The sequence below is a fragment of the Poecilia reticulata genome, linkage group LG20 (assembly GCF_000633615.1).
Source record: "Poecilia reticulata strain Guanapo linkage group LG20, Guppy_female_1.0+MT, whole genome shotgun sequence".
In the NCBI taxonomy this organism is placed as follows: Eukaryota; Metazoa; Chordata; class Actinopteri; order Cyprinodontiformes; family Poeciliidae; genus Poecilia; species Poecilia reticulata.
This window is the reverse complement of record NC_024350.1, coordinates 1,309,745-1,324,229: the sequence shown is the minus strand read 5'-3', so window position 1 is coordinate 1,324,229 and position 14,485 is coordinate 1,309,745. Positions and strand designations below refer to the sequence as shown.

At 40.3% G+C, this 14,485-nt stretch overlaps 2 protein-coding genes across 3 annotated transcripts in view; both read left to right on the top strand.

Moving 5' to 3' along the window:
* The window catches only part of itgb1a (integrin, beta 1a), a 31,483-nt gene extending 28,562 nt beyond the window's left edge, over positions 1-2,921 (top strand). The window contains exons 16-17 of one of the 2 annotated variants that reach the window (XM_008438263.2): positions 62-139; positions 1,859-2,921. In XM_008438263.2, coding sequence (XP_008436485.1) covers positions 62-139 — 78 coding nt within the window. In that variant the 3' untranslated portion in view covers positions 1,859-2,921. The remainder of the gene's footprint in view (positions 1-61; positions 140-1,858) is intronic. The other variant, XM_008438264.2, reaches the window with a different exon arrangement.
* A 1,384-nt stretch (positions 2,922-4,305) lies between these two features.
* LOC103482237 (ras-related protein Rab-18) lies at positions 4,306-12,519 on the top strand. Its single transcript, XM_008438262.2, has 7 exons — positions 4,306-4,497; positions 6,691-6,746; positions 8,840-8,901; positions 9,075-9,147; positions 10,017-10,135; positions 10,937-11,003; positions 11,141-12,519. Exons 1-7 carry the CDS (start codon positions 4,430-4,432, stop codon positions 11,308-11,310), a joined length of 615 nt encoding a protein of 204 aa, XP_008436484.2. The 5' UTR covers positions 4,306-4,429; the 3' UTR covers positions 11,311-12,519.
* The last annotated feature ends 1,966 nt before the right edge of the window (positions 12,520-14,485 follow it).

Sequence of the window (14,485 nt, the reverse complement as noted above, 5' to 3'; positions counted from 1 at the left end):
TCCTCTCTACTGTTCTGATGTTCCTCGTGAACTCTCCTCTGTCCTCATTCTCCACCTGTAGCAAGAAAACCCAATTTACAAGAGTCCAATCAATCAGTTCCAGAACCCGAACTATGGACGTAAAGGCGCTGTCCTTTGAGTTCGTATTTCTTTTCCTCTCCTCTTGTTCTTCCTGCATGGGCTGTTTTTTTTTTTCTGTGTGTCCTCTACCTTTAGTTCCTTATCTTCATTCTATTTTTTTTCTGTATTTCTTTCTTTTCTTTTTTAACAACATAGCCGCTACAAAAGTAGGGGTAAAATCCCTGTTCGGATTTACAGTTTGTAAAAGACTGCATGAGTGTGCTGTGACAAAACAATGCAGCAAAAAATACTCACCTTTGGAAATATTGGGTGGTATGAAAAACATCTAACTGAAGCATTATGTGGTAAGTGTTTGAATAATTGTGTTTAAGAGGCTTAGTGGCTGTCTGGCATGTTCTTAAAGTGTGACCTGCATACAAGACGTGTTCATTAAGGGATGATCTCTACTGACATTCAGCGACTAATTTGTGTGTTCATTTTTAATTTTTATTTTTTAAACTAAAACTACAGCGCATTTGCAAAAGTATCTGTGCCTCTTGAAGTTTTTTGCATTTTTTTCCACATTAAAACCACAAACTTTAATATTTCCTCAAGAGATTTTTCTCTTTTAGACCAAGACTAAGTAGAGCACAAAAAGAACGTGGAAAGTAAGGAAAACACAATCTCCAAATTTCTTGGCAAATAAAGTTTTGAAAAGTACTGGGTAGTTTACCTCGATGCCTCACAATAAAATTCCATACAGCCAGTTGCCTTAAAAAGTACTTAATTGGTATTGAGTTCACCGACTTAATCACAGAATCAGCTGTTCTGGGAAGATCAGGGAATTTACTAGACAGTTTATCAAGAAAGTTATCAGAAGTTTTGCAGAGTTAAGGTATTAAATTATATCCCAACTTTGTCAATCCATCCTCCAAAAATTTTAATATGTAGGAGTGGACCCATAAATCCACCCGATAGATCGATGATTGGCCGATACTCACATGAGAAACCGATCTTCTCCATGAATTTTATCTACCTGGGTAAGGGTCTGAAAATCAGCCACTGCCCGCTTTTGCTCCGCCGTGAGAGGGCGACTGACCCGCACAACAGGTTAACAGTAGTCACCCCAGTGTGGCCAAGTTAGCAATTTGGTCGCTTTATTTAGCGATTTTTCAGTCAAAAAATGAGCATCTGAATCAGCAGGTCAGGCTTTTTAAAGATCGATGATCAGCTAAAAAAAAAAACAGCAAGTGGTGCAACCCTAGAAATATGTCCATAAAGCTGACATTTATATTAGAGTTACAACAATAAAACCTTCCTAGAAGGAAAGAATTAAGTCTACCATAATCGGATGAGACCAAAATATCGCTTTGTGGCCCATGCTGGGGGAATTGTGGGAAAGGCTTTTATCCAGCAGGGAGAGTGAAAATGTTCAGAGTTGACCCAGGTAGTTAACTGGGTGGGCAACTATTTCAGACTGACCAGAGAAGACTTGAGTCTGGGGCAAGAGTTGAGCTTTCACCAGAACTATGCATTCAATCAGAGTGTTGAATGCATACACATCACTTTTATGGCCTTTTCCTTCCACTTTTCAACTATTTATTACTTTGTATTGGTTTACTTCATACAATAACACACCTTGAAGTTATTGGGATTTGAAGTTTGTGGTTATAAAATGACAAAACGTTCCAAACCCCCTCACCCCAAAAAACAACCTTTTTTAAGGAGCTGTACTTGTTCAGCTGACTTCCTGTGAGGGTTTTGAACTTGAACTCTGTTGTTTTTGTGTGCTCTCCAGGGTGAAAATCCAATCTACAAAAGTGCTGTCACAACTGTGGTCAATCCGAAGTACGAGGGCAAATGATGGCCCCGGGGTCCTTCCTGAACTCTGTCACCAACTCTGCAACAGCTGCAGTCATACACCAGCCGGTCCGGCGTCCGGCGGGAGCGAATGACGGAAAATTTGTGCGTTTCGTCTTTGTTGCTTCGTCGTAGCATTGTATCACTCAGCCACTGCGTCCTGTTTGTTGTTACTAACACGTACAATTTATACCCCACGTGTCGTATTTTTGATGTACAGTATGCAGTCTTTGTACATACTTCCAAGTGTCGCGTTTTGTTTTCTGCTGACGGACCGGTCCGATTCGGAGCCTACGGCTTTAGAAAGACTTCTCCAGTTTGTGCTTCTTAGCAGTCAAGCCTCCTGTTTAACGCGTCACTGTTGCTGCACTTCGTGTCACGTGCGTCTGTGTATATTTAGGAAAACGATTGCAATAAGGTATTCTGAACAATGTCGAGCAGAATTCAGTACAAATCGGACAATAGGAGCGGATAAAGTGGTTGTACATGTAGTTTTGAATTTGCAAATGATTTCAGTTGTTTGTTTTTTTTTGGTTTTTTTGCACTATTGCAGAGTGCAGACCTAATATAAAAGTCAAAACACAAGACGGATATGAAGTATTTTATTTGTAGTGCTGAGATGGCGTGCTACCGCAAAGGGATTGTATACCACTTGTTAAAAACGACGTCACAGCAATGCTGAACAATCAAAAAATGTCTGCAGTTATATACAGCTCTGATGTAATCACATTTCTTTTTTTATGACATTTTTTTTTTTATCCTCAGGTCCCGCGTGTTTTCTTATCAGTTTGTTTCTGTGCCAGTTTTGTTATTATTCACACTGAATGACTGAAGATGTCACCTGAATCACCTCAAAGTGTGCTCACACCCAGATGCCTCTAAACTACAACACACGGGCCTTTCAAAAATATTGCTTTTAAAGTGCCTTTTTTTTATTTTATTACCATGTTTTTCCCAGTGCTGTTCACAAGATATTTATTAAATACCAAAAAAAAAAGGTATTTTTGTCTATGTGGCTAGTTTGTGGTTCTCTTTAACACCATTACCGTAGTTCTTCATTGTAAATTAGGTCCACTTTATTAAAGTGGAGACTTTTAAATGTATTTTTCTGAATTAATTCAATTCTTATTATACCATTCTATACTGGTAATGGTCTAATATTAATTTGTATTGTCTGAACAATGTGCAGCATACTATGATGGCTTATTATGGCCATTCTAGATAAGAAAATAAACATTTCCACAGAAATCTTTTTATTAGAATTTCAGAAATTTACTAGAAAAAACAAGGACATTTCTGAGTTTGAAAAGTCAAAAATTTGAGAGAAAAAGCTCTAAAATGTTTAGATTAGTCTCAGAAAGTGTCTAGAAAAAATTTCTAAAAAGTCAAAAAATATTCCGACTTTTGGAAATTGTCAGACTTTCGAAAGTTGAAACGTTTTGTCCTCTGAAACTGAAATTTCAACGTTTTCCCAGAAAATTTCTTGAGTTCAATCTCAAATTTTTTTTCCTTTTGGAGTTCAGAAATTTTAGGATTTTTTTGTAGAAAATTTCTGAGACCATTCTCAAAATGTGCCGTTTTTGGCAGACATTTACAACAGGAAGTAGATTTAAAGCTATCAAAAATCAACACATAATCTCCCAATTTAGAGAAATTCAAGAAAAGATGAGGAACAAAGTCAGTGATATTTTTCAGACTACATGTCCAACTCTAAGGTTTGGGACTGCAGCAAACCACAGAACGAGCCGTCAGCTACAAAAAATAAACAGAACAGTGGTGATTATTCCAAGACATCCACTGAAAACCAGGAATAACATCTAAAGCATCGCAGACCTCAGCGTTAATGATTCAACAACAAGACAGAGACTGGGCAACTACTTCCATTGAGAGTTCCAAGGTAAAAAATTTTAAAAAGCACATAAATTAACTCCAGTAAAGCCAAAAACATCTTGATCTCATAGATTTGCAGGAAAATATCTTGTGGACTCGTAAATCAAGAGTGAAAGTTGTTGGAAGAAGTGCATCTCATTACATCTGGCTTGAAACTAACATAGCATTTCAGTAAATGGACATAAAACAGTTCATACTTATCCTGCTGCTTCAGAATAAGTAATGTAACCAAAATTTCCGCTGTTTAGAAATAAATAAATAAAACGGGGGACTGACGTTTAAAAAAACGTTTTTTAAATTTATATGTTTTATTGTGTGTGTGTTTTTTTGTTTTTTTTTACTATTAATTGGTAAAATTCGCATCATATGTCATTATGCTCTGACTGCTAAAACCAAAGAATAAAAAACGTCTTCTTTTCCATGACTGCGCATATGTGCTCTATCATTATGCAATCTGCTGGATAACCGGAAGTGCCAACAAGTCACTCCGGATATGATTGAAGTGAGACGTCTTACCGAGTCAAACCATCTGTGCTTCCAGCCAGCTGTAACCAGGAGCCAAGTTCTCTATCTCTGTTTTAGAAATTACAAAGAGATAAACAGGCCTTCTCAGGGGGAAATGGAAGACGACGTCTTAACGACGCTGAAGATTTTAATCATCGGTGAAAGTGGCGTTGGCAAGTCCAGGTAAGACGAAGCTTTATTCGGGTCAAGAACATGGCAAGAATCAGCGCTGCCTTGGATGTCGGCTAGTGCTACAGCCTGCTAGCGTCTGTTTTATTAAAGGCGTCCAAACATGCTAAACAGGACAGTGGAGCTGAGTTTAACCTGAACGAACATTTTCCATCGGGGTTTGTTTTTATTTTTAGCACTACTTACAAAGCTGTCAGGGCTAATAAACACCAGAGGACAGTAGCAGCCTCCTGTTAGCTGCTGGTGGCTAGCTATTAGCGGCTAGCTGCTTGGTGAGCTCATCTTTGTTCACTCCTAAAGATGTTGCAATCGGGATGAGGTTACCGCACAGGAGTCCAGTTCACCTTCTCTTCGCCGCCACACGTTTTTACCATGACGCTAAACAACTGCCCCCTAAAAACACCCTGGTCAGTGTTTAAGTCCCGCACCAAGCAGCTTGGCTCGGGTTTGCTGCCGGTCTTCATAAATGTGATCCAGACGAGCAGCCTGCGCTGCCAGCCACTCGGTGCTAAATGTCACCGCAGCATGACATTCAGGAGCATTCACGGAACACGGATAATGAGTAAACGGAAAGGGGAAAATGCTTGCAAAGTTAAATATTTGCGGAAGACAAATTCGAATCAGAATTTCTCTCTCCTGGAAGAAGAGGGTAAAATCCTCCTCATGACTCGTTTGGAGGAGCTGCAGGTCTGGTTCTTCCCTGGATGATGGATGGATGATCCACGCCTTTCCTCTGAGCCCAGCCGCTCATCCTTTTGGCCCATTGTTCATCTTTCATGCCTACACGGGAGATTCTTTTTGCACAATACGGTTTTATTTACGCACAATTGTAAACGGAATTGCTCTAATTGCTTTTATAACAAGAACACCGACAATTATTCTACTTTTTCTACTGTAGCAAAAATACCGTAATTTGTAATTACAGTTGGTATGCTATTGTTCTGACTTGAATTCCCTAACAGGACCAGACAGGAGCGTTGTAATGTAGATGGATGGGTCATTTAAAGGCGCTTGTTACTGCAGATGAATCTACGAGTAGCGATTAATATTAAGATATTGATTTATCATTGTCACAATAAATTCCAATTAATTAGTTAAAAAAAAAAATTCTAATCTTTAAAAAACCCTAAAACTGTCCGGTTTTTATTTCTATATTTTCCCCACTCTATGCTAAATGAACACCAAATAACTTCAAAATATGATTAAATGCAGTTACTGCGTTTGTTTCTATTGATATAAATCCCACTTCTTTATGAGACTGGTGTCCTAGAGGAGCATATTTTAAATGTGAATGTTTCTCAAGAGCATTACTTTGTCTTTGGGGCTGTGAATGCTACGTCATGCAGTCACAGCTACACAGTTACCTGAAAAAACAAAAGTACTAAATGGTTCTTATCGTTACAATATTACAACAAATTGTTGTGCTAAAACTTTATGTCCATGTCTCCCACCCTTCTGCCCGATGCTGTACGTCTGCTCATGTTCCCAGGCATCAGAGGGGTTTGCTCTGCACGCTGATTACTAGCTCGTCGTTCAGACCAATGGCAGCATTTCCACGAAGCTATCTGGTGTCATCGGTCACAGTGGGCTTTTGTTTGCTAAAACAAACAAGTTCAGCTCAGGATTAGTTTCAGATGTCACAATAATGATAATGATAATCCCAAGCCGTGGTAGAGTCATTAGGACGGGGAAGCGGGCGGATTTGTTTTATGTGATTGCTTCCGATCGTCAGGAAGATGTCCGCTTGGCAGGGAGGACGCGCATTTGATTTTTTCCAGAACCAGTAATTTCCACAGCACAGCTCCTTCCCTCTTACGCAGTAAACACTCAGTGCTGTTTGTCGCCCTACATAGGGGCATCCCAGAGAGTTCTGCTGGGGTCAGAGGTCAGAAGCGAGCCTCCTCATCAGGCTTCTGAAGGAGGACTTTGAACTTTTATCAGTCACCGTTGGAAAGTGACCTCTGTCCTCCTAGCTCATGTGTAGTGGTGACATCATCTGAAGCCTGTGTGTTTGTGTGTGTGCGTGACGCAAGTGAAGGGCGAGGTAATCAATAGAGACAAAAATGAGGTTGGTGGATATTTGAGCCAGGAAACAGGAAGCGCTGTCCAGAGCCGAATCATGAAGGGATGAAGAAGCAGTGAGTCATAACGAGACATGAACTTAACTTCCTGTTTTCCCACCAACAGCCTCCTCCTACGATTCACAGATGACACGTTTGACCCGGAGCAGTCGGCGACGATAGGTGAGTTAAGACGCCACATCTGTCAGAGTTTCTGCTCCCGCTGCAGGACCGCACACAATATTGGGTTTGAAGAATCGAAACAAACCTGAACTCTCCCCGCTTTTATTGCAACTTGTTCAAGAGAAAAATGTCCCCTCTAATAAGCACGTTTTCATATACCCATCCTCTCGGATTAGACATAAAGTGATGTTTTTTTTGCTGTTTGCATGTTTTTGGTCAAGCTCCTCTCTCAAAGATGTTTAGTTGTATTTCACACGGCAGCAGTGAAACGTCTGAGTTGTATATGAGAAGAGATAAAATGTCACGACGACCCAGATGAAGCAGCTTGTGAAGGACAAACCGGAATCCATAGAGACCAATATCACGTTCTGTTTTTTAAACCATGTAGTCTGGGTGACACGCTAGCTTAAAATGACGTTTAAAGGGGAGGCATTATGTATTTTTCAGGCATATGGTTATATTTTATATGTTATCTTCATCTTGGCAAAACTGAAGGTAACAGTTTTTCTAACAAAAACTTATAAAAACTGTCTCATATTTAAAGACTTTAATAAAATTGTCATATTTGACTTAAATTTCTTTTTAGTCAAATATGGCTCAAGAAAAATGACTATGATTTGACACCTTGAAATTGGGGATCTGCCTCTTTAAGAAGCTCCTACTCATTACAATGCTCTACTTTCAGAAAGTCATCACATTATTTCTCCATTCTGCCGTTTACAACTGTTCTTAGGAGCGTTGAACTGAGAAGTAGTTTGTATGATGAGCTCAACGGATTCGCAGTTCCACCAGGTGTTTGCTAATTGTAGCTGCTAGTCTGAAGGAGCTGTGTGTGAACATGCAGCTCTTGCTGAGACCAAGCCTTTAAAGGTCCTTGAATCTCCCTTGGCAACCATTCCTAAAGATTGCCAAGGGAGATTCAAGGATTTCTCAAACTTGCATGAAAGAATCAAGGTATGTTTTTGATTATGTAAAAGCTAAAAAAAAAGTTGATTTTGCATAATACTGCCCTTTTAAATTACATTTTCAGAAAAATTCCTTCTTTGTCCACTACTTCCATTGTTAGCCCAACAGAGTACTCAACACTGAACCTTTCAAAATGATGAAATGGTTTTTTTGTTTGCATCCAGTTCTCCCAAATGCTGCCATATAGAGAATTTCAGCAGTGAGAGAAATCTAGTTCTTTCCTTTTCACAGGGTCCTGTTTTCACAGTTGAAACCAGATCTTTACATCCATTCCACAAAAAGACGGTAAACGTTTTTGCCGTTGTGGCCGACACAGATTGACCTCGCTTCGACCTCCACTGTTTTGGAGTCTCGTTGTGTAGGGCGATTGCAAACAGATGCTTTCCTGGATGTTTCACGGGGAAACACGTCAGATTGCATAACGAGTCAAAGCGCTGAGGAGTCAGACTGGAAGAGAGTTTAAATTCCTCCATGATTTCCTTTTTACTTTGTCTGATCTAAGGTTCTTTCTAAGAATGCACCATATAAACGCTTTACGATGTCAACAAACTCGGTCTGTAGGTTCGCTGGCGGATGAACCTGCAGCGTGGAGCCTCAGAGTAGTTTCAGATTCACTTTTTTTTATTTTTAGGTTTTATTCTATGTTTATTAGCCCTCCATGGTCCGAGACACCGAGGTGACTTAACTCTTCGCATGAGAACGGAAGGCGTGTTCTGCTCTGTTCACGCTGACGTATGGGCCTGTTAAGGTTTTTGGACTTGAATATTCTCTGAGCCGTTTGACAGCTGGTTGCATTTGGTTCTTCCTCAGTTTTCAATGTACTCCCATTGTTTCGAGTTTAAGACACAAAAAGCACTCTGTCCCCCCAGTGTAGCGTTTGGATGCTCCGTCACAGCGTCTTTTATCTAAAAGACGTTGGACAGACCCGGTTACCGGGGGTTACTGGGGGTTCGGAGACGGTTTGCGGTTCTGTGTGTCTTGGCAGACTTCCAGCAGCGATTGCAGTCTGTCTGCTGGACGTGATATTCTTGGCACTGATGGATTAAAACCTGTGAGAGTCATCACACACTGGAGCATGAGGTAACCACAGCGAATTGACCGATTGTCTGAATTTCTTCTGCATGTAGGTGTCGACTTCAAGGTGAAGACCATATCAGTGGATGGAAACAAGGCAAAGCTGGCGATATGGGTGAGTTCAAATGTTCACATTTAGATTAAAGGCATTCATTTCTTTTCTATTAGAAACGAGAACCAAACCTGTCTGTGTGATTGCTGTTCCTCTAAGTTGCCACAAGATGGCACTTGTGCATCAGGAATGTCTTGTCTAGACTCTGTAACCTTGGATGGCTTTTTGTTTTGCAGGACACTGCAGGACAGGAGCGCTTTCGAACCCTAACGCCGAGTTACTACCGCGGCGCACAGGGAGTCATCCTGGGTAGGTGAACCACCTTCTTTAAAAAACAAACAAAAAAAAATATTTTTTTTACTTTAAGGTCAGGAAAATGTAAAATCCCACTGTTAGACCATTTTTAAATCCAAACTGAAAAACAGTTCTTTTTGGCCTTGCAAAATGACATCTGACAGTGTTTTATCTATATATATTTTTTCTAATTTTAATTTGTCAGTTTTGTTTCTTCTTGTATTCCATTTCTTTTATCTTGTTTGATTTATGCATGTGTTTTCAAACTCTTGACATTTTTCTCTGAAGCATTTTGAACTCTCCTTTACACAAAATGTGCCATGCAGCTAACTTAACACAAAATATGATGTTTGGGAATCAACTCACTAAAGTTCAGAAAGAAATCTGAACGTTTGTGAGGTGTGCTGCAACTGAATCAAAAGATACTTTTTTTACAGCATCTTTCAATTTAGTGTTAGCTTGTTTTCCACTTTCTAACTCAAATATGTTTTTCAGTTTGATTTCACTTGATAAACATGCGTTTAAAGGTGGAGAGAAGTTTGGAAACTACTGTATATATGTGTGTCAGAGAAAGTGATGCAGCAAAGAATTGTGGGTAGTTTAACTGAAGCAGAGAAGCACTGGTGAAATCAGTGGTATTATTTTTTTGTCAAGGTGTTGTAAGTGTAATAAAATATAAATATTATTGGTAATAATCTGCAGTAATCAATAATATTGGCAGATTCTCATATCTGTGCATCACTAATTTGCAGTGATTACCTTTCAGACTCAAGGCCTCTACTAAACATCCAGCATTTTTTGAAGAATGTTTTAGTTATTAACGGGAGATGTGTCGGTCTGAGCTTCGTTTCTTTTTATTATTGTTATTTTCTGATCACCTGCAGTGTACGACGTGACGAGACGAGAGACCTTCACCAAGCTGGACAACTGGCTCAATGAGCTGGAGACCTACTGCACCAGGAACGACCTCGTCAAGATGCTCGTCGGAAACAAAATCGATAAGGTGAGCGGGTCGGACGCGACCGTTTCTACATTCAAGCCTAACGGGAAGTGTTTATTAAAAATCCACCAAATGTTTTACGTAGGGATGCACTGATACACAACTTTTTAAAAATACAGATATCAAACAATACAGGTGCTGGATTGGCTTAAAATGCCAAAATCCAATTTTTTATTTTTTTCCAATATCCGGGCCAGTACAGATAGTAAAGGGTTAGTATTGTGTTTTCCAGCCACGTTGTTGGAAAAATGGAATAGTTGTCAAATAAAACGCAAGAAATTTGACTTTGTAATGTAACGCCTTGCAATTGGGCCTCTGTCTCTTTAAGAAACTCCGCCTTCAAACGATCATCACGACATGGCTCCTCTGTTAACACCGTAACAATGTCTTTACCGCCGTTGCACTGAAACGTGGCTCCTATAATGAGCTTAGCAGGTGCTCAGCTCCACCAGGTGCTAATTGCTGCTGGCTAGTCTGGAGTTGAGTCAAAGGGGACGGCTGCTCTGTAAGATGGAAGTTTGAAAGCTTTAAAACTGCAGCTTTGAGGAGGAGCTGTGCCTCGAAGGCGGGGCTAGGTCCACCCAGGCATTTTGCACAGCCAAGTGGTTGCCACACGAGATTAAAGGATTTCTCAAACATAACATTCCAGATATGATTTTGTTGGCATTCTAACATGATGCAACACTACAAACAAAGTCAGTGTTACATGCACTTTTAATATTGGATCAGTGCATCTCTAGTTCAATTAGTAGTCAAACTTTATTAACTGGTTTAAACGAAGCTAAGACGTCTTTCCTGTTTTAGGATAACCACGACGTAGACCGAGCCGAAGGGCTGAAGTTCGCGAGAAAACATTCCATGCTTTTCATCGGTAAGTGGGTTCTCTACTCAGACCTGGCGAGCGTATGAGGTAGAGCCGAATATCACACGAGGGAAGCTGCTTTTCCAAGTCATCGTGTCTCTGTCCTTTTGGTCCATGCCGTCTAACTCTGTCCCCTGTCCATACAGAGGCCAGCGCAAAGACGAAGGACGGAGTCCAGTGTGCGTTTGAGGAGCTGGTGGAGAAGATCATCCAGACGCCCGGGCTGTGGCAGAGCGAGGGCCACGGCAGGGCGGTGCAGCTGACGGACGAAGACGCCGGGGGCGGAGCCTGCGGTGGCTACTGCTCCATGCTTTAAACCACACGTGATGGCAGCACGTTAACATCTACACCCCAAACCCCGTCTCTCTCTCTCTCCAGACTGCCAACCGTTTCCACTAAGACACTACTTTTGCACAATTAGAAAAGACGCTGCGCAGCTCAGTCTCAATTTAAATGAGTCAGGCTTTTCTTCCTGCTGTTTTTTTGTTTCTTTTAGGACCTCGTTCAAAGTCTCTGCTTCCATTTCAAGCTGTTTTTTAAGTCAATAACTCTCAAAAGTGGAAGCCAAAGTTCGTCAGACATCTTTATTTTCGGTCTCTGTGATCGGAGGGAACCAAAGCTCTCAGCTTCCAGCATGCTGTTTTCTGTCCTAAGAGCTCGTTGCCTTAGCAACCGCATCCATATCAATGCTGGCCCGACTTCTCTGCAGCGTTTAACCGGATGTGCTTCATCCTGCCCCCTCCTCTTCCTCACAGACTCCGATGTATTGCTGCTGGCTCGTAGCATGCGTCGTCCGCACAGCTGCCTCGTTTTACTTCAGTGTTGGGAATGCTGTTTTACTTTGTTATTGACTTGGACTGTAACCCTTTGCTTTGTTTTTGAAGAGCGCATAAATCAAAAGAGGCGGGCACCGCTGAGTGAGGACAAAGACTCACAAGACGGATGACATCAGAAACGTTAGCAGTTCGTCTGCGGAGACAAAGTGTTCAGATGGTGTTTCTACTCAATCTGGAAGTATCAAATCGACACCGTTGAGGCGCCGGTGTCTGAGAAAACTCGTTCAAAGTGTCCCGTGATTCAGAACTCTGAACACATTGCGTTTGAATGCCAGTATCTTGTCCTTCCTGATGGGTTCAGTGTCCTGAGTGGGATCTGTACACAGGACGCGGTTTTTAAACCAGTTTATGTTTGCATGTTTGTGTGTGCCATTCTTTGTCCATCTTGGGAAATAGTCCTCTCGGACCGTTTTGTTATAAAGATTTTAACTTATATTAACGCTTCATACATGAGCGTTTGAATTTAGCTGATCTAAATATAATTGAATTAGATTTTTATGTACTTAAAATAAAACCAGTTTTATTTTTTGTGGTTAGAAACAAGTGGAACCATGTAAAACCTTGTAAATTGTACATTTTAGGACTTTAATGGGGGTAATTCATGTAAGAATTGTAAAGCTGAATGTACACATATCTGACTTTAACCCGCCCAGTGTATTAAACTTAATAAAATTCCTTTTTGAAGTGAATATCTTGATTTCAATAAAAAAATGCATGTAAAACTATTTCCACTCCTTGAACATTGACTTTGAGCAAACTTTTTAGCCCCAAAAACTTGGTTGAAAGGGGAAATAAAATTTAAACTGAAAACAAACCATTTTCCAAATTAAGGTATTTTCCAGTTTTTCACACACAGTTTTTGTTTTGCTTTTGTTTCAACAAACTTTATGGCCCCAATTTAGCTCCATATAGTTCTAAGTTTGCTCTGGACTCATTTATAGATTTACTATTTAATTAAATGAGTTGCATTTAATTTCTCGTTGGGATCAAAGTATTTTTGAATAAACATATCTCCACTCATGTATTAATTACATTTTGTCATATTTAAATCACTTTTTAAAATAAATTTTGTATCTGCTAATTGACGTTTTGGTTGAACTAGCTTGTTAACAAATGGGGATCAATGAAGTCTTATTCGTTATCGTGTTCTGTCACATAACTACTTTGTTTTATTGGGATTTTATGTGACAGACCAACACTGAGAGGGAATAAGATGTATGGTTTTCACTTTCTGTTCCCACATTTATACAGAGAAATGACATCACAGATTTATTGCAAGTTTGCATCTATGCACTACAAAACAAAACTGAGTCCAACACGTTTTCTGTCCACTTCCCTGACTACACACTACTTTCTGCTGGTCTGTCACTTAAAACCCCAACAGAATAAAATAAAATTTGCGGTTGAAAATATGCGTAAACGATAAAGACCTTTATGGGAAGTGAGAGTGAGTTTTAAGAAGTTGTCGGCAGACAGAAATAGCTGTGTTGACGTTGCTGTGCTGGAAATGTTGCCGTTAGGCGATGGGTTTTGATCACACAACACGCGCCGCATTCCTGTCCTCAGAGCAAAGACAAATGTTTAAACAGAGCCCAGGCATTCCAGACTGCAATCCATCTAAATCATTTTACACCAAAGCGGCTCTAAATCACACTGTCACAGCTTAGAAAGGGATGTGCATCATTCAAGGCTAATAAGCCAAAGACTGCTAGCTTAGATACAATTTCTGACAATCGCAGCAAATGTCTAAATATCAAAACAGAAATGCATGTTTATACTTAATCAGATATTGAAAACGTCTCTTCCCTGCTATTCTTTTGTGTTTAATGGTAGTTTTTTCGGTAAAGCTACGTTTTGTGCCTGTAGTCATTTTATTAAGTAATTTGTTACCGTCTGTATTTATTTTTAATTATGGCAGGATTAATCCTCCATACAAAACCCCATTACAGCAAACTGGAAGAGTGGTCCAATTAAGACAGGTGTTAATGCACCTGGAGACCAAATATCAGCATGAAAATGGACCTGAGGGATTAGTAGTTCTTGAATGAATTAAGCATGATATTATTTTAAGAATAAATTATTAAATTAGGAATATATATAAAAAAGAATACACAAGATGGTTTTATTCTATCCGGTTTTTCTCAGGCTTGTTGCATTTCCTCCCTTCTCCTCTGTGGATAAGGTTCTCCTTGTTTCTGCTGGACTCTGAAGGAAGTATGTGAAGCTGAATGTGTGTTTGGGTTCAGGCGAGGTGTGGTTGGCTCATGTTCACAGCAGGATGTTCTGCAGCTTTGGGGAAAACCTGTTGGACGGTAAACACCCAGAGTGTGAATGTGCCGAACACACACTCAGTCAGCGGCTGGCTGAGCTACAAACACATGCACGTGTCTGTTAGATATGATAGATATTCATCTCCATGGTGACAGGCTGCTGTAGCACACATGTATGTAGATGAAGTATTTGACGAGCTGCCTCTAGAGTCCATAAAGGCCCCATCTTCAGGTCCAGCCGCTCTGTGGGGTTTCTGTTCAGCAACTCACCACTCTGACACGCTGCTGCCATTTTCCACAGCCTGAGGGGAACCACCAGACCGGACCGGACCATGAGTCAGGTATGGACCTTCAGCAAGGAACTCATTCAGTAACACAGAGTTTG